Raw genomic sequence first — 19985 nt, 5'->3', positions numbered from 1 at the left:
TGGATTAGACTGATGATTGTAACAGGCCGCTAGTTCAAAAAGAGTGAAAACAGTAGAATTGAGAAATTGGAGAATACAATCAGCAAGTTAAACAAAACCAGCATACAGGTTGATTATGCTCTGACAGACCTACACAATTGTTCTGTACTATAAAGACATGCTCTTTACAGAAGACTGAGCAGGACCATGAAAGAAGTCAAGCCATTTGGTAGAGGTACTAATAAAAAAAAGAAAACATACTTAGTAATTTTTAATGTGAGACACATACCCTCATAGAAGGCATTCAAAACTATCTCAAAGAACTGTCTTGTAACAGTCATAAGGCATGCAAAGATATCAATGAAATTTGTTACAGTACGGTAAACTGCATGAGATGCAAAGTTATCCCAAGCATGAAACTAATATCCAAAAGCTGCTTTATTCTCTCATTCACAACAACCCACAAAACTTTTTAAAAAACTGTACTTTGCAAAGTATCCCTGTCTCTCAGAATCACATAGTTTTAAATCCAAGCTTTTAAAAATCATTTTTTAAGGTAAAAAGACAGCTCTGAATAAAAGACTCTATGTTGTTTTACAAGGCTATTTACAGTATTCTTAGGAGATTTTCCATTTCATGCAAGTATTCACATAGTGTTTTGCAAAAAGCTGTATATATTCCTTTTCTCAGCACTAAAAAGCATGCTTGATAAAAGCACAAAATGCCAAACACTTAATTCAAATCTCTGTGTCTAGAAGGACAAACATTTAAGTAACATTTAAACAATCCTGACAAGTACTGAAATAGAATTATGCAACCAAGGCAATGAACAAGCCTGAATTTTCTTAGGGGTCTAACTCCATAAAAAGGAGAGAGCCATTCAGTGGCACCAGATTATTATTACCATAATACTGATAAGTAGCACAGCCTCCTTCTTTTTTATCCCTGTTACTTGACAAAAACTACATGAAAGGAAGAGGTACAGACAGACAGGACAGACAGACACATACTTCCAATTCTTCATTATTATTTTTTTCCCTTAGAGTAATGAAAACTCACTATTTTGAGGCTGCAGATTTTAAAAGCAAAATGCCATATTACAAGGCTAAGATCAGTTACTAACAGATCAGTCCCAACAAGAAAAAAAACAGCACAGTGCATATAAAATATTCTTCACTTGACATAATGTAAAAGGTGAAATTCAGCCCTTGCACTAAGTTTCTAAATGAGGAAGAAGAAAACGTTCAAGTCATGAAACAACATGTGTTTTTGACGGGGAAGAGCCATCTAGATGCTCCATATAAAGATTACATTAGACCTAGTTTATGACAGCTTTGTTGTCTGGTGCTTAAACACTTGAAAATTATAGGCCAATATTTTGTCAGGAAATATCACTGTTTGATGCTCTGATTATCTAACCGCCCAGACATTTATTTCTGAAAATAATACAGATCTTCATACTGATAATGAGTGTCAGCTGATATAAGAGACTTGAGCTCTCTGGTTACTTTAAATAACCATTTGTCATCTAGACTTCTTTTTGCATGTTCAAATTTATAGTTGAAATTCATGCAAATAAATTCATAATTCTTTGCATGGAAATCTGTCAGCCATTCTTCTGAAGTGCTGAAGGAAATCTGACTTAATCTCTAACCAAAACAGAGCACTTTAACCATCATGTTTAGCACTTTAAAAGAAACACTTTTTCAGCTCAATAACAAAACATACCAAAGACACAACAGTAAAGATAATGCATACACAACCATCATTAAATTCAATAAATCAAAAGTAGTGGTCAGATGAGCAATGACATGATATGCAGAGATGAGCAAGCATGAGCTAATAATTTGCAGATTATTAGCCCCTGAAAATTCAGTAAAGATTAATTTTTATGCAAATAAATTGCAACATGCAAAAATGACAATGCAAATAAGGCATTATCTGACTTCTATTTCATGGTTCACTTCTGCCACCAAGAGCAACAACTGACATCATACTGTTTACAGCAATAACCTTCTGTTCCACACAGTTTAACATCTTCTGCTCCTCCTTGTACAGGGTTATAATTTTTTCAAGACACCTGGCTACAAAACAGCTTGCCTTACTGGCTGGCCAGAAGCCTCCAAAGCCACCTTCTGTGTGTTCTTACTCCATTCTGGATTCACGGGATTCATACATATAGGAGAAATTTGAATTAATATTTTAGAACAATTACTGCAAGTAAGGGTCTATAATTTATAGTATGTGTAGCTCCTGTTGACATATGTGTGATTCTTCTCCCTATCAGTCAATTTGAGAACAACTAAATTATAAGGATTCATTCCCTTTTTCCTGATAACTCCCAGATTTCTTCCCTTCTAGCCCCAAAACTCCTTCTTGAAGTCCTAAGTTTTACAGTACAATTCTCAATGACTTTGTGCAATAGTTCAGGATAAAAGATTTTATTCATACACAATTGACACATTGTACTGGTAATAACTCTATTTTAATGTGTATCTTTCAGAGTGCAGCAAAACCAGGTACTGCCCCATGACAAGATGCAAAAAACATTAAAAGGGTATAGAAACTCTAACCCAAAATTTCAGTCTACAGTAGGCAAAAGTCTGTCTTGGACAACTGAAGGAAGCCCTTTAGCTAGACAGGACTCACTGGTAAGCAGACAGGTCAAAGTAGACAAGTATAGCTTGCAGGTATCTAGAGCTCTCCTTGCAATTGTTTTTTTCCAAGGAATGGCCTATTCATTACTGAAAATGCAGAGCTGAGCATGAAAGGCCACACATTTTGCAAAGAAAACCCAGTAGTATTCCCAATTACCCTGCCAAAAACTAACAATTACACAGTAAGTTGTTGTGATAAACTATGATAGACTCAAGGTGCCTTAAATATTGTCTGATCTATACATATGCTTTCTGAATTGCAAAAGTGGTATAGAAATACACTTGCTTTTGCCAGTTATCATCCAAACAGTTAATATTTTCATTGGCTATTTGTCAGATTTTGCAGAAACAGGGTGAAAGATTAAACAATGTTGGTACAAACACTGACATAGAAAACAAGCTTTCATGTCTTAGGAAGTTACAGTAAAAATTAAATAAGTAGGACTTTCCACCACTGAAAACCACCTACAACCAAGTTCAGGCTGCCATTCATATACTGCCTTCCTGACTCAGCCAGCCTATATACAGAATCTCTTGATTTGGAGCTCACTTAAGCTCAAAGAAAGCTCACTGATTTTGTAGTCAACTTTATTTAATCAAAAATATATCTACTGTTGGTATTGGCAGTTCTTTTAGGCTTTTTTTTTATTAATTAGTGATTTTTCTCAACAATCAAATAAAGTTTTCTAAATCCATGCAATGTGGTATATTAAAAATCTAGGATGGTAAGAGTTTGCATTTTTTTGGTTCACATTAAATAATATAATATTCTATTATATATTATATTATATTTTTGCATTATATATTTATTATATATATATTGCATATTTATTATATAAATAATACAAGTATACCACAGAAGCAAGCATGAATTTTCAATTTACTATTTATTACCTAATGAAATCTACATAAGCAAATAAACGTATTTTTACAATAAACAGAAATCCCAGCTAAATGAGGCTTTAAAATTTTAGATGAAAAATAACCTACAAATGATTTAACTTTATGAGAGAATTACCAAAAAAAAGCAGTATTTACTACTTACAATTTTATTCTTGGTAGCTATTACTACCACATCAATTCCTCGTATGAGGGTCAATGCACTTAAAAAATCTGTAGAAAATAAACAGCCACAGCAACCACTTTTTGTCTGGAATAAAAATAACAAATGAACACTGTATTTGGGATCACAGTTGTTGGAGGCCAGACCTGTGCTTAGATTATATGGCCACATTACCTCCACATTAGGAAAAATACATCCCCTTATTACAGGTGGATAGTTTATTTGGATAATTGAGACAGAGGCAGGCAGCACTATAGTTAAATCTGCCTCCATTTTTGCCTATATGGACTCTCAATAGCAATTATTCAGCAAGTTATTTCTCATTAATGAAATCATTTTGGTGATTTAAATGTTAATCTGAATCTAATTTTAATTGCAGAACAACCATGATCACAAAGCTATTAAAATACAGAAATTATAGATTCAAAAAAAGAGAAATCAAGTCACTTGGTGTAGAGAAAGATTTACGCAAAGATCCTTTGAGGTAAATCTTGATGCTCTTCTCCATAATAAATGAACTTATGACTTGCAGAAAAAACTTGGATATTTGACTCTAAGCATCATGAAGGTCTACTTTTCCAAGTCTGTTGGTTTTCACAGGGCTGAACTTGTCCAGTAATTTAAATTGCTGATTGATAATTACTGTAACTATTTCAAGGAGGAATCAGTTGTGCATGTATTGGTTGTACTGTGGAAATGTGGAAATAAACAGATGACATCTGCATATTTCCTACAAATTTCTTCTTGAAGTTTTGGTTTTGTTTCAAAAACAGTCTTCAAGGTACCTAAAATTTATATAAATCCAGTGGAAACTCTACATCACATTATGAAAAAAGGCCCAATAAAAAGTGTCAATTATACGTGACACTAAGTTTAATTCTAATTTATCATGTGGCACAAATTCCATTACCTTAATAAAAATCAACACTTTACTAACTAATCTTCCATCCTCATCCCAGCCCCCAGGATGACCATTTAATTTAACAAGATTTTTTCACACCAACTCAAACTGCTGGCCTTTCACTTAAGATCACTTAAGAGGAAAGGAAAAAATACACATTCTCTAGTATAGTGTTAGAAATTATCAGGCTTTGACCTATCATAGAAATTGGGCTTTGAAACAACCCTGAACTACTAGTAGGCTTACAGAAACCCCACAACAAGCCAACTTCCCCAGCACACAAAAACACAGTCACAAACTTATCCAAATTTTGAAAGAGACCATCATCTCTTTTTGAGATAATTTGAGTATTTTCCCCTTATATGAAAATAATTTCCTTCTTGCTTTAAGGATATGCAAAGTATGTATGCCTGTTTGTTGCAGCAAATCAAAGTACCAAATCTGACACAATTCCACTGAATTTTCTTATTATACACTTTTATATCTAGCTAGCTATTTATTTATTTTTGTGTGCTGCTTAAAGAATCCAGATGCTAATACTGCTGAGTTGTGGCTTCCCAACTAAGAAGCCAGAAGATCCAAAAGTATCATACTGCAACATATCAGCCTACAGTGCTTCAGCAGGTATGGCTTCCAAGTTTCTCAGCACAGCTCACCAGGAAAGCTGCCAGGAAGATTTGTTACACACAGAGTTTGTTTAGGGAAACTAGAAATTGAGATGCAGGAGAAAAAAAAAAAAAAACAAACAAAAAAAACAAAACAAAACAAACAAACAAAAATATCCCATCCCACCAACTTTCAACATTTAAATACCTTATGTGAAATTGAGCTACTTTTTATATTTATCCGTGTTAATCATCAAAATCCACTGTATACATACTATTTCAGCAGGTACATGTAAATTTGATATAGGCTTTTTTCTTCTGGGACTGCACTATGCTGAATATTTAATGTTTACTATCATTAAATGCTTACTGCATTTTTTTTTCCTCCCCCCCCCCCCATTTTTCTCAATTTCAGCATACACATTTTTTTTACATGTAGTGTAGTAGCTTGTTCCTGAATATTTACTAGGAAAAAAAATTGAATGAATATTCTATTTGCATTCCTTCAAAGTTGGAAGACCCAAAAAAAGAGATTCTGGATGTGCTGTGCACAGTATTCTCACTTTTACAAAACTTTAACTGACAGACAGGGAAAATAAAATTCCTAGTCCAGGAAAATGAGCCATGAAATTGCGAAAGAGCTAGATGAAAAGGCAGTGCATTTCAACATACGCATATAACTGAAGGCCAAACAGAAAATAGCTTCCAAGTGCAGTAATACTCCAGAAAAATATTACCCCCAGAGACTTACTGTCATTACAAAATGAAAATGAGATTGTATAGGAGAGATTTTTACCAATAAAGCCTTCATTACTAATTCACATACATCAATGACAGCTACCTTAAAGCTCCATTTGCAACAGGTAATCTGAAACCATCACAACTTAAAGCATCTTAAAACTGAATAAAAATGCATTTACCATTGTTGCTGTGACATTTCAAGTGGAAAATGTTCCTACATTACTTGATAATCATTATACATACTATAAAAATTAGCACTACATGCATTTTATTACATTAAGGTTTTGCTTTACAATACTATCAATACCTTCAAGAGCACAATTTCCCCTTATTCAACCATTAAGTTATAAATATTTTTAAACCATAGAATACTGTTTTTTCCCAACATAAAAAAATCACATTTTAATTAGTTTTGTTTGTACATTTCCAATAAACTAAGCTGCCTTTCAGACTGCAGTTCTGCAATTCTCTGAAGCAGAAAACATGTGCCAAACAGTAGAAACCTAACCAAATACTTGCAAGTGCTGTTAAAAGCATGTATCTCAGATTTTTATTTTAAAAAGGCAAGCAAACAAAAAAGCCACAAAAATATTTCCCTAAGTGTATACAATCACCTGATTTTTGTCCTTTCTTCCATCTCACTGAAAATAAAAGCAGTGAATAGAGTGCATGGCTGAATGGAGCCCATTAGAACAAATAACAAATAGACTGAATTTTCCCTATAAGTTATTCCTTCCTTTCATGAATAACAGACTTTAGAATATGAACTAATTTAAAGAGGAAGGAATTTCACACATTTTTCACTTATTTCTTTGAAATGTTGTTTGTGTTTTAGACCAAAATTATGTAGAATTACCAAATGGCTACAATTAACAAGAACATGTTTTGTGATTACTGAGATTTAGTCAACCTAAAACTTAAAAAAAATCACAATTTACTCTTCCACTAACAATATTCTGCATACAGTATAAAGGAAGTGGCAAAAGAGAATTAAAAAAAAAAAGCCAAAAAGCCAATCACAACAATTGAGTAACTTACCCGCAATGCTTCAATCACAAGGTCTCGTGCTTCTAGTTCTCCTTCCATTACACTCAAAAGCATTCGCAGCTCTGGCTTGCTCAGGTTATCCACATCAAACTCTCCTGTCTGTAAGAAACAAAACACTGATGAACACACTGACTACAACAATTACCGTAACTTTGAAAAACAGATGTGTCAGCAGCCATTTGCATTTGCCAAGAACTGGTGTCTTTATTTGTACTAGATAAAGTCAAAATTAATAGCAAATAGTCTGATTATTTTTATTTAAAGTGAAGAAATTAAAGCCCTCCCATACTATATTGTTTCAAACTGTTCCAAGGGATCAGTTCTGCAGTCTTGTGAATGATAAAGGTGAAATGGTAAAGCAGCTAACTTTGTGACTTTGCTCCCTTGTGCAGCTTTGCAGAGGCTGAAACAATTCAACAGACATGAAATAGCACTATAGGGAGAAAGGCAAGAGGGGGGAAAAGGATCTTAACCACAGCATACCTGAGGCACCTGTGCAAACAGCTACCAAGTTACCACCACATACTGGGCTGAATGTGAACTTCTGAAGAACTATTTGTGAAAAGACATGGAATCTTATGTGTATGCTTTATTTGCAGTCTCATTTGTTTGGCTGGAGGGAACAGTTTGGGTTTAAGAGGCACTAAGGAACAGTTCATAGCAACAGCATCTTTCCACTTCCCAGTTACTAAGAACAGTGTAGGTCTGACTGCCACCCTGAGCAAGACAGGAGAATGAGCTTATAGTGATGAATAAAATCATTGAGCACATACTCAGGGTATACTGGGACTATCAGCATGGCTTCTGTAAAAAAATTCACCTCGCAAACTACTACAGTTCTGTAACAATGTCAACAGGCACACGGTAAAGTGGATCCACTGGACCCTAATGTATTTGAAGTTCTGTATCCAATATTAGACAGAAACTCCTATCCAAATGTATAGGAACAAAAGGCACTTCATGGGCAGGAAACAAACATCATGGGTAACAACCACTCTCCAAGATGGAAACAGGTAAGCAGGAGGTACATCTGGGACCAGCCTTATTCAAATTCTTCATCGATAATGTGCAAAAAAGATAGAGAAGTGGCAGAGACAGCTATTTCATGTGGAAGCTGGCGCATAATTCTTCACTTACAGGTGAACAACTTCCTTTTACTGCTATATAAACCCCTGGTAAACCCATATCTAAAGTACTGCATAAAGTCTTCATCTAAAAAGTACATAATTGGCTAACTAAAAGAAAGAAGAGAAAAGGAGTAAATACTATATGAGGAAACACTGCAAGGCTGGAAGCCTTGATTTTAGAGGTGTGGTGAGGGAAATGTTATAATATTCACATAATCACAAAGGTAGATAAGATTAATACAAATCTATTTTTCACCATCCACAATGCTAACACAAGTAGGCACTTAATAAATCTAGAGGGGGATTATTTTCAGGAAGAGAAAACAATTTTTATTCCATGTGCTAGATTTAGCTGGCCAGACTGATTTCCAGTATGCTACTATTCCCTGTAAGGTAAACGCTAGACTTCTAGCTATGATGTAGATGTGTTTACTAGAAAGCCCTGCAAAGCAAACAGTCATCTATGTTCAGTATGAAGCAATCTGTTGCCAAAGAAGGTGAGCAATGTATCTGGATAGGCTATTTCCCCCGAAGCACATAAAATCTAAACATTCAGCTACTCAGATGCTTAACTTCAGTACAGAAAAATCCAATAAAAATTAAGGCAAGTACCATTTCTACTTTTTCAAGGCTAGAGGATGGCAGAACAGTTGTTCTTCCCTCAGGCTAGAAGGCCATAGATCTAAAACACCCAAAACTCTGGGTATGTGTTAGTATTATTGTGTCACACTTTTACTTTGCAGTTAAAACACACAGAGGTGCACAAATGGCTAGTGAGAACTGTGTGCCAGAACTTTAGCTATTTACATTTCAATATATCTTGGATGGAGCTTCCTCATTTAGGTGAGTAACACAGATCAACCTCCCTGCACAAACAGGGTCATCCCAGAGCACACAGCTCAGTACTGTGTCCAGACAGATCTTGAGTATTTCATGTGAGGGAAACTCCGTGGCCTCTCTAGGCAACCTGCTCCAGTGCTCAGTCACTGCACAGTGAAGAAGTTCTTCTTCATATTCAGGTGGAACTTCCTGTGCATCAGGTTCTGCCCACTGCCTCTTCTACTACTGCTCAGCACCACTCAGCACAGCCTGGGCTCCATTCCCTTGGCACCCTTCCTTCAGATACAGATAGACACGGATGAGGTCCCTCTCAGTCATCTCTTCTGGAGGCTGAGAAATTCCCTCAGTTTGTCCTCATAAGGAATGCTCCAGTCACCCTATTTCTATTAAGCATAACTGTTTTGAAGATGGGGGCATTCATTTTAACCAGAACTTTGGCCTGAACAACAGTTATCTTCTATTTTTGTTGCCTGGGTCAGTTATTCCTCTAATCCAAAAAACAGCTCTTACTCTCCATGACAATGAATCAGGAAAAACAACCGGTTTCTCTGAAGGCATTTTTCCAATATAGGCTGCAGCAGCCTCTCACCGTGCTCCACACAATTATATACAATGCTCACTGATCTAAGGACACATATAAAATGAAAATTCACTAAACATATACAGCTCCTCATGTAATCTAGTGTCAGTAGAGCAGGTTTTACCTTACAGGCTGCAGCAGCTTTCACTCTTGGTACTTCTAATTACTAAATTTAATTCATTCAGATACAAGGACCCACTTATCCACCATCCCTCTTCTGTGAACCACTTCACAAAACGTAATACCTCAAGGATAGGAATTGGTTTCTTCATACAATTTATTTTATAATAGAGAATAAAGCCTCCATTTTTTTTAGATGGAAAACTAATGAAGGGAGTTTTTTTTTCTCCAGAAATTGAAAGCAATTAGTATAAAACATAATACTCCATAATGGTCTTTTAAGTTGCCATTCAATGGTTTATCCACCACATGATCTTCCCATTCTAAAATATACTTGTCTCTTCTAACAGAAAAGAAAAAAAAAAACAACAAAACCTAATATCTGCAGTCTTTCCTGAGACATAAATGAAAACATTATTCTATTCTTAACAAACCACCTTCTATTCTTCAACATATGTGATGCAGTGATGAGATTTTTAACTAAGCATCTGATTAAGAAATTACATAAATTTTGTTCAAGTGTACACCTTGAACTAGAAAATAAGAAAAGACAGCAAAAACTAACAGTCAAGTGTGCTCTCTGGTAATTTATGGTTAGATATAAATAAACACAAATAAACTTTAACAGAAAGACATTCCAGCAAGATATTAAAATTATATTTTTACATTTTTAATTTTAAAAACATGACATAAGAACTAGCAAAATATATCTAAACAATTCTAGCACACGAGGCTAAAAACCCACTTACCCAAGCATCCTGTCTCCAAAAGCAGCCATTAAGGCATACCTTGAAATCAGGACTAGAACAAAACAAACCCACAACAATACTTCCCAGAAATACTCTCCCAACCTCCAGCACTTTTCAGCTTGTTCACCTTCTGAGCCAGAAATTGTCATTTTGAATGTAGCAGCCCTCAGCTGACATATCTGTTGTGAATCTGCCCCCTTGCTTTTTGAATCTTTATGTAATTTCAGCATCCACAGCATTCTACAGAACAGCTACACATTTTGTGTAGAATCACTACCTTTGTTATCAGTTACTTTTGTCTGATGCCTTCTCATTTTAAAGTATGAAACTGTCCACAATCAGTCAGAAGACACACATGAACAGAAAAAAGTTTTTACAGATGAAAGACAATACCATAATTTTTCTGGTCTTGTCTGAATAATTTTATGCTCACTGAGGGTTTTTCCCCCCCAACTTTATCTGAAAAATTCTAAAATTGGAATGACCATTTTTTTCCAGTACTTTAATGTCATCTTCAACTTGTTCACTATGGATAAGGAACATTGAGTCCATTCACACAGAATAAGAGGGTGCACAGCAGTCACTGAAGACACTATCATGTCTTCTCCCCATACAAATCTCTGATTCAGCACTCGTGGGGCTGCAACATAGCCTACCCTAACTGGACCAAAATACATAGTTTAAACATCTGAAATGTTCTCAAGCACAGTTGTAAAAGTGTCTTAAGGACTCGAATAGATAAAGCATATGATGAAATAAAACTATCCTCCCTCTTAAACACTCTATGACATCTTCTGGGCATCAAGGTATCAGTCACGGCCAGCTTGCCCCATATTCTTATTCAGACAGAGCACTGTTTGGCCAAGTTATAGAAAAATCTGCTGGTTAGATCTAGAAAAGCAATCTTCCTAACATATTCCAGTGGAGCAGTAAGTCTTAGATCCCCAGAAAATAAAAGATTGCATTAGTAGCTCATGGCTTATGTGTTGTCTGGGGTTTCGCTAGAATACCTGTGGCAGAGTGCCAAGTTGTAAAAATGTAACTATCAACTTAACAACTATGTAACCAAGCCAGCCACTGCATTGGTTTTATAATAGAGATATGGGAATATGTTGCCCTATATACTTGGTATATACAATCAAAAAACACAAGAGAACTATTTCTTCTACCTCTTTCAGATTTCAAAATGTTTGGTTTATTAGATCTATAAGAATAAAGTAACTGATAAACACTATTCCAGTTCTCTCTGTCTCTGAAATTCCACATTATTTTTCCAGATCAGTTTTGTAACAGGTGTATGTTGCCTGGCAGCAAGTGAACAGACAATAGAGTAAACTGCTAATTAGCTAAAACTCATCCAACTGCATGTGCTTCACAAAAAACATACCAACAAAATGATACCAGCATTGCTAAAGAATAAAATAAGCTCTGACAAGCCAAAAGGAAGAAAAATCCATCCGTTCTGAACAAGTGAAGGACTACTCAGAACAGCAGTGATCAAACTGGAGAGCTATTTTCCAGCCTCCATTGCCTTTGGAAAAGACAGAAAGAAGATGAAACTGCATGATCACATGAGGCACTGGAAAAGAGGAGTCTTTCTCACATGCAAAGCAATTTAGAGTAGAAACAGTAAGTCTTTACAGTTAATATTGTGAGATGTTGGTAGTGCCAATAGTTTGGTTTTGCTGATATAGCCCAGTGGATAGTACTGGCAAGCTCAGGAACTAAAAGAGCTTTTCATTGTGCTATTGCAGCAATTGTGAAAAACTCTGCTGCCTTCAGCAGAAGCTGGAAGAGATAGGTAAAAGCCACAACTTTGTGCTTTCCCTAAACATAACACAGGCAAAAACCAAGTTAGCTGTGAATCAGTCACAAATGACCACAGGAAACAAGCTCCTTCTTGCTCAGAAAGCTTTCTAAAAGATGGAGTTGGGTAGTAATCCAGGACTTGGGGAAGAAACCTGTAGAGCATAATTGAGGGCTGGAAGGGTGGGAATGGAGTGGGGAGAAGTATAAAAATGGTGTACAAAAAGACACATAGGGAAAAGCTGCCAAAAGTAAAAAAAAAAAGTATTTTCAGAAGGGAAGGGAAAGGTACATATCTACATTTATTACATGTTTTACCTTGAGTTCTTATCAATACACAGCAGAAGCCTCTTGAAGATTCACAAATCAGACTTCCCAGAGAAGGTTCTAATAAAAAGGTTTGCTATTACTTATTAGGCTATACAAAATAAATTGAATACTTCTAGTATACTGATAGCCTCACATCTGCCAGACCCATGAAACAACTGCACCAGAGAAACACAGCCATGATTTATATGTTTTACAACACCAAGTATGTGTCCCAGGTACAATGCATCTGATCAAGTATCTACTTTCACTAATTCTCTTTTGTTTCCTATAGAGAACTATTTAGTATGGTTTGAAATGTCTCAGGAAACGGACATCTCTTCTGGGACAGGCAGATTTAATACAGAATTTAGGAGAATCATCCATGTCAACTGGACTAGAAGCAGAAGTCCAGCTGGGATACCCGGAGTATCACATATGGGCCACTAAAGAAAAAAACCTAAAGGTGTCTGACTTGTATGTATGTATGTAAGTGAGGTACCTGATGGTACCAGCTATGCAAGCCAGGTACCCTATGTCCCTTTATTTTCAATGGAGAACTAATCAGCCCAGTCAAACAAACAAAAAAGCTTTCAGCTAACCACCATAAGAACTATTTGCTCATGGCTCCTGACTATAACAGGATATTAAATATTGTGCATACACACAGACACCTAAATTTCAGTGTCTTGAATCCCATTCATACCTCTACCCATACCTTCAAGAGTCAGCTGCCCAAGTCACTTCACTCAAAACCAGTGAAGTTCACGAACCTGTTTCTAAAACAGGTTATTCCTTCCAGCCACTTACTTTACCCCACCAACTATAAAAGGAAGTGGGTATGTGGTCAAATGAATCATAGCCCTTTTATAATAAAGCAAACTGCAAACAATGAGACTTCTAAAAGAAGTGGTTATAATATCCACATAGTATTCATGAATACTTCAGGGAAAACCACAGTTTATTGCTTTGCCTGTAGAAGACTTGCTCTTTAGTCTGAAACTAGGGTAAGAATCTGTGATCCCATGCTTCACCAGAAATTATCTGATGAAAAAATACATGTCCATTTCCCACCACATCCAAGATGAACTTCAGAAGATCTAACCTTTAGGAATGTTCTCAGTAACAGAAAACAGGTATGAAAGCTGAGAAATATCTTTCAGGGAAAAGCTATGTCATTGAATTTGCTCTCCAGCTAATAGGGAATTTTTTGCTGAAGAGAATATCATCTGATGTTAACATTCAAAACTCATAAAATTTCATAGCCATACCTAAGGGATCATGAGGGTACTATATATGCGTTTAATTATAACATCCATTAGCTCGATGACTTTTATTGGACTATTCACAACAAGAAGTTACCCACTTATTCTGCCCTCTTCAAGCACACCTCCCCAGCCCTCTGTTTTTTTCAGAAGGTTTTCTTTAAATGGTGTGGGGGAGGTTTTGGTTAGCTATTGTGGGCTTTCTTGGTCTCAGCTAACAGCAAAACTTTTAACATAAATATACCTAAGAGCTGGGAAATTCGCTTTGGAAACAACAACAAAAAAAACCCCAAACAACCAGCCCCCAACCCCTCCAAAATTACTAAGACTTTTATACACACCCAGATATTGTCACAGTTGCTAAAACATTTCTGCAATCTGTTAAAAGCCACACTTTATCATTTTTTAATTCAGTGCAAGTTAGGCTTCTATATAGATTGAGGCCCACAAATCTTCTACGATCATATTTAAATTCTTATATTTAATGGACAATTTCTGTTCAGCAAGTTGCTTTCAAATAAGTCACTTCTAAGGTAAATAGATATGGGTACACACTGTTGAAGCCATCTCTGTTTTTCAGAATTTTACATCTTACTTTGTGCTATAAGAGAACCAAACCACAATGCCCAGGAAAGCTTTAACTTGTATATATCATTTGTACCTACTGGTACATGTTCCCTAAGCCTACTTGACAGCTCCTGGTTTACATGTTCAAGGATTATACAGGTGTTTTAAATCAATTGTTCCTTTTCTTGAGTAGGACTAGGTGCACAACCAGACCACAAACTCCTGTTTTCCTGAGATTATTCCTTCCTGTTGCAATTTCCATCTCTATTCCTATCCTGGTATATTCCCTCTGAGGCCAAAGCAATGCTTACACAAATGAAGACGAAGCAGTTGGGAAAAAAACAGAACTTACTGATCCATCAGCTTTATACCTCCCATGCCACTTTCACATACCTGGCTCAGAATTTTCACCTCTGCACTTCACCTCTAATGACAGTGTGACAGTCCACGTTTGGAAGAGAAAGGAACATTTACCAAGTGGACTACATTCAGTGGATCCCCAAAGATCTTCACAACACAGGAAGAGAGGATGTGCTGCAGGTTGTGGAGTAGAAGACATAGAAAAGGCAGTGCATAGTTTGGAGAAGGGAAAGGAGAGGAAGAAAGGAGGTTTGAAGTGTCACTGCAAGATGGATCAAGACCGATCTCTCAATAGAGGAGCAGGAGAACTAGAACAGACAGAACTGTGCTGTCTCTGCATGTCACCTACAGGCTGAAACACAATGGCATCACACATTTGACTAGAAGAAAATAACTTGTCTGAATACTACATCAAATTCAGATGAAAACAGTGTTGCTAGTGGTCCTTTTGTAAGTGACCATTTTCTAGGAGGTAATCTCTTGTAAGAGATATAGTATTTGCTTTTCAAGGCTATGTTCTCATTTTCTGCTGCTTACAGTAGTTTTCAGATAAGAATATTTCCAACTGATCTAAATCAGGCTATATAATTGATGTGATCAATTCATAATTTATCATTTTGCTATATTGACCAGAATGGCAGTTCTACTATGAATATTCTTACAGATCAATAGATTGTGAATACACCAAGCTAGTCATAAAAAACCCCACAATGTCACCACAAAATATCATGGAATTTCTCTCAGTTTATATATTTTTTTAGTATTGATAGTTTTACACATAGTGTAAATTTTTGTACTGTTAATGATCCACAGCAACCCAGAGTGATCCTCAAGGGTACACATACATTCTCAATGCAATTTTGTAGCAACATCCTTACTCACTTAAGACTCCACTCTATCAATATCTGCTATATGTACAGCTTTACAGAGAGCAGAAAGTACTGTCTTTGAGGGGAAAATAACATTTATGCTTTTTATCTCCGGTCAAGCAAAATCAAATGCAAAAATTCTACAGAATAATTTCAACAGACTTGATATTTGATATAACAGGCTCTTGATAGGCTTTGTTAAATCTACACCAAAGTTCAAGTGTGTGACAAGCCAACCCTCTCTGCACAGCAGGCTGAGGTTCACTGTTTCAACAAAAAGACTGTCAAAATTGATTATTTCTTGCTATTATATAATCATTATTGGTAGACACTAGGCAGATGGAAGTCATTCAGAGATGTTTTAAAACACACATACATATGTTTTTTTTCAATTCTAGTCCAAGTTGCACCAACATAATTTCAGTGACTTCAGTGCAATCATGCTGAGCAGGTATGAAAAAAGGACCAGAACCACTCCCCTGTCATTCTTCTCTGTCATCCTTACCACCATAAAAAGATCAGTATTTTGTAGGAAGAATTGATGGGTTCACCAAATACTGTGCTTTATCCAAGGAAACTCAGAATAAAAAGATTATTGGCTTTGTTCCTAAATGTAACACACTATAGAACAGTCTAGGCTTTCTCACTCAAATTCCCTGGTGAATGTAAAAAAAGGGAGAAAAGCACTTCCTTTTCTACAGTGCTTCTAAAAAAGAGGTGAAGAAGTCTTTATTTTCCAGTAACGTTATTAATAGTGTATCAAGATGCAAAAACAGTATTAAGGATCAAGAAACACTATTGTACTGTCCTGTGTCACACATCTTCTGCTTATAGAATAAAACTTATACATTAACACATTACTAACATAAATAGTGCTCTCACAGAGCTTTTTTCTGCACCATTTGTGCAAGCAGGATACTGAGATCTAAAAAAAAATAAAAATTAAAAAACAGAATAAAACCAAAACCCCCAAAATACTAACACAAAACTGTACTGAAAACAATACTTTGTTATAAGTTGAAGTTTAGAGTGACTCAAAAGATAGTCATCTGAATGATTACGGTCACTGAAAAAGTAAGCAATATGATCCAATTCATAATTCTCCAGATTAAAGACAGAAAATAAAAAGTTATTCATACTAACCCTTCAAATGAATTATTTAAGCACCATAAAGTTATTTTTAAAAAATATTTTTATTGCACAAAGGTTTTCTTTTTATTTTCCTGTACATGAGATAAAATTAATCAACAATAAAATGTTTCTACCAATAAGGAAAACAAAATAAAAGGAAAATAATGACTGAAGACAAATTAAAAAGAAAGCAGTAATTTAAATATACTTTTTTTTATTGCTCAAGTGTAGCTATTATTTTTGCTAGGGAGAAACACACAGTTTACATCCTAGCATCTCTTCACTTTTAAAAACATATCTTAAAAGGAGTGTGCAGTAGAGAGCTAGCCCTCCTACCTTTCACAATGAGAACACCAAATTGCATGAGTGGCTTATACTCCACTGCCTAACAGTGGAGTATTGAAGTGCTACTTGATTACAGGCTACTTGTTTGATATTTTAAAACTGAAAATTAGGGCAGTATTAATACAAATATACTAGAGAATGTATTATAAATAATTTTGGTCAAAGCCTGGGCTTTAAAGTATTTAAGCTTGCTTCTATTAATTAATTTCCTCAATACTCCCTTATGCCGTGGTTATATCGTTGTTTTAAAAAACAGTGCTGTTATAAATATGCACCGTGTAAGGTTTGCTTTCTTAAAGGAAAACTGAATTTCCACAACACTGCAGATTTTAAGGCACACAAGGACAATTATGTACACCGTTGGAACAAGGTTTCAGATAAAAACTAGTGCCTGTTTGGAAGTAAAGAAGATAATAAAAAATAAAATAACCTAAATTTCAGAGAAACTAGTGCCCCTCCCTTCGGGAGTCATCGCCTTCAGGAACGATCCCAGTCAGAACAGGCACCACCGCGGTTTTACTGCCCGAACTTCGCATGTGGCTACGAGACCGAGCAGCTACAGCCTGACCCTGGACGTGCGGCTGTCGGCCGGGAGGATACCCAGAGGTGGTTAAATCCCCATACAGGCTGGACCACGCTAGGTCTGGGATGCACCGAGAGAGGGAGAGCCGCAGGGTTCAGAGCAGACAGAGGTCTGCCAGGGCACGGGCGAGGAGCCGCGGCCCAGCAGAGGCGCAGACCGCCCGAGAAGACGAGCCTTCAGCCCTGCCGGGGGTCGTGTGGAGCAGGAGAGAGGAGCCCAGCCTGGCCCAGGGGAGCGCAGTCTCCCCTGGCACCGCACCGCATCCCTCCGCCTCCCTCCAGCCGCCTCACCCACCCGCAGAGAGGACACGCCGGCAGGGAGGGGGTTCTGCTCGGCTTTGGAGGATATTTTAAGCGGGAAGCCGGATCCTGCCCCTGCGGCGCGGGCCCTGGGAGCCGGGACGACTCCACACACCCGGCGCTCGGGACGGGACTTGGGGCGGGGGAAAGGACGGTGCCTCTGCGCCGAAAACGCCTCGCGACAGGCAGGCGAAAGCCAAGAGCCTTGCGGGCCTGGCAAAGGGTTAAAGAGGAACATTTCCCCCCGCCCCGGTCTGACAGGTCCCGGCGCCCCAGCCGCTGTCAGCACCTCAGCCCTGCCGGAAAGCCGCGGCGCAGCCCCTCGCTGTGCGAAGCAGCGGGGAAAAGGAGCTGCGGGCGCGGGAGAAGCGAGACGGAGAGCGGAGCCCCCTCCATGCCCCTCACGGGCGCCGCACGCCGTTCCCCGCGCCGGAGCAGCGGGAAGGAACAATGGGGGCGAGAACCCACCGCCCCCGCTGAGGGAAGAGCCGCAGGGAGAGAGACCCCGCGCCTCTCTCTGTTCCTGCCCGGGGAGGGCGGAGGGACGGAGCGGTGGAGGCAGGTCTCCAGGCACCGCTCCGTCCCAACCCCATGAGGGAAGCCTCCTTGCCGCGGCTGGGTCGCACCCCCTCTCCCGCCCGGCCGATTACCGCTGCCGTGGCCGCCGAGTCCTCCCGCCCGCCAGAGCCGGGCTCGCCGCTCGCTCCCTCCGTCGCCATCTTCCCGCTGTATGGGCTCCGGCGCGGAGCGCGGTGCGGAGCCGAGTGGCGGAGCCGCAGCCGCCAGGCGCTTAACCCGCTCCCCGCCGGCAGCGATCCCGCCGGGAGCGGGGGCGCTTAACCCCTGCGGCTCCGCGCAGGCGGGGCTGCCGAGCCCAGCCGAGCCGAGCCGCCCCCTGCGCCGGCCGAGGAGAGCGACTCCCGCCGCCGGGCGCTCGGGCTTCCCCACCCACCCGCTCCCCGTCCTCCATACGGCGGCCCGGAGACAGGGGGAGGGAGAGCGGGACCTCGCCGCCGGCGGCCGGCGCGCAATGGTGGCGGAGGGGAGTGTCCCCGCTACCGCGCTACCCGGGCCCCACGCACGCATCGCTCTCCTCCCTACCCAACCCCGTGCTTTAGCAGCAGGAGAAGGAAAGGAAAGGTTGTGGATGGGATATAAAATTAGGGAGTTGAAGTGGGTTGGTTTACCTGATCCGTGCGACCTTTAAACCAACTGAAGTCCTTGAGGGAAGGGCAGCTGTACCTCTTCTTGCTGGGGCTGCTGACTAGAGGAGTCACCTCTCCCTCCCCCTCCCCTGTGGAGTGGTTTGGGGGAACATTCTGCTGCCAGCCATTGCTCGACTGGCTTGTTTTCAGGGCATGTTTTCAGAGCCTATGTGACGGTGGGCACTCAGCCAGGCCCAGTGTTCCAGCACCTCTCAGACTCAATCCTGACCTGGGGCTGCCCTTTGCCATTCCAGGTAGGTACTGAAGCCAAGTCCTCTATAGGTTTCCTTCCAGAAGGTTTTGGCAGCTGAGATGAAGCCACTACCATAAAGGCTCAATGTTCCCCAGCCAGGAGCATCCCACATTGCCCCTCTCCAGAGGATGTTCCTCACAGTCTTGCTGTACTGCTTTGTCCTGGCAAGGCAGACCTACACCAAAACCAAATCTAAATCTACTGCTCTGTGGAACCAACTTACCTATTATAAGCTGAATTTGCAATGCTTTACTCTGCAGCCACATAGAATTTCCACCAACAGCAGGCTCCTTCCAGCGTTACCAGGTTTCTGCTTTCACAGGGCTGCCTCAAGTCTGCTGAACTAAATCCCTTGACACCAGGACCAGAAATGGGGTGACACCTTGATCAAAGGCAGAAAATGTTCTTAGCATGCTGTACTTAAGGATGGAAATAAACCCATACATGAACTTTCTCCCCTTTACATTACCAGAAGGGGAACTATGATTAGTGGAATAAACTCCAGTTGTAAGGTAAACGCACACTGAAAAGAGAAAGAAGAAGGCAATGTATAGGATCCATTACAGGGCACATAAAATCCAGTTAAA

At 39.0% G+C, this 19985-nt stretch overlaps 1 protein-coding gene across 1 annotated transcript in view; it reads right to left on the bottom strand.

Annotated features, from left to right (window-relative positions):
• Positions 1–18659, bottom strand: part of CTTNBP2 (cortactin binding protein 2) — a 68591-nt gene extending 49932 nt beyond the window's left edge. The window contains exons 1-2 of the mRNA XM_062491073.1: positions 18591–18659; positions 6985–7092 (exon numbers count right to left, since the gene is read on the bottom strand). Coding sequence (XP_062347057.1) covers positions 6985–7092; positions 18591–18659 — 177 coding nt within the window. The remainder of the gene's footprint in view (positions 1–6984; positions 7093–18590) is intronic.
• Between the last annotated feature and the right edge of the window lie 1326 nt (positions 18660–19985).

Source organism: Cinclus cinclus, chromosome 4, assembly GCF_963662255.1.
Source record: "Cinclus cinclus chromosome 4, bCinCin1.1, whole genome shotgun sequence".
Classification (NCBI taxonomy): Eukaryota; Metazoa; Chordata; class Aves; order Passeriformes; family Cinclidae; genus Cinclus; species Cinclus cinclus.
The sequence above is the reverse complement of the archived record's forward strand: the minus strand, read 5'-3'. Positions and strand labels throughout refer to the sequence as shown.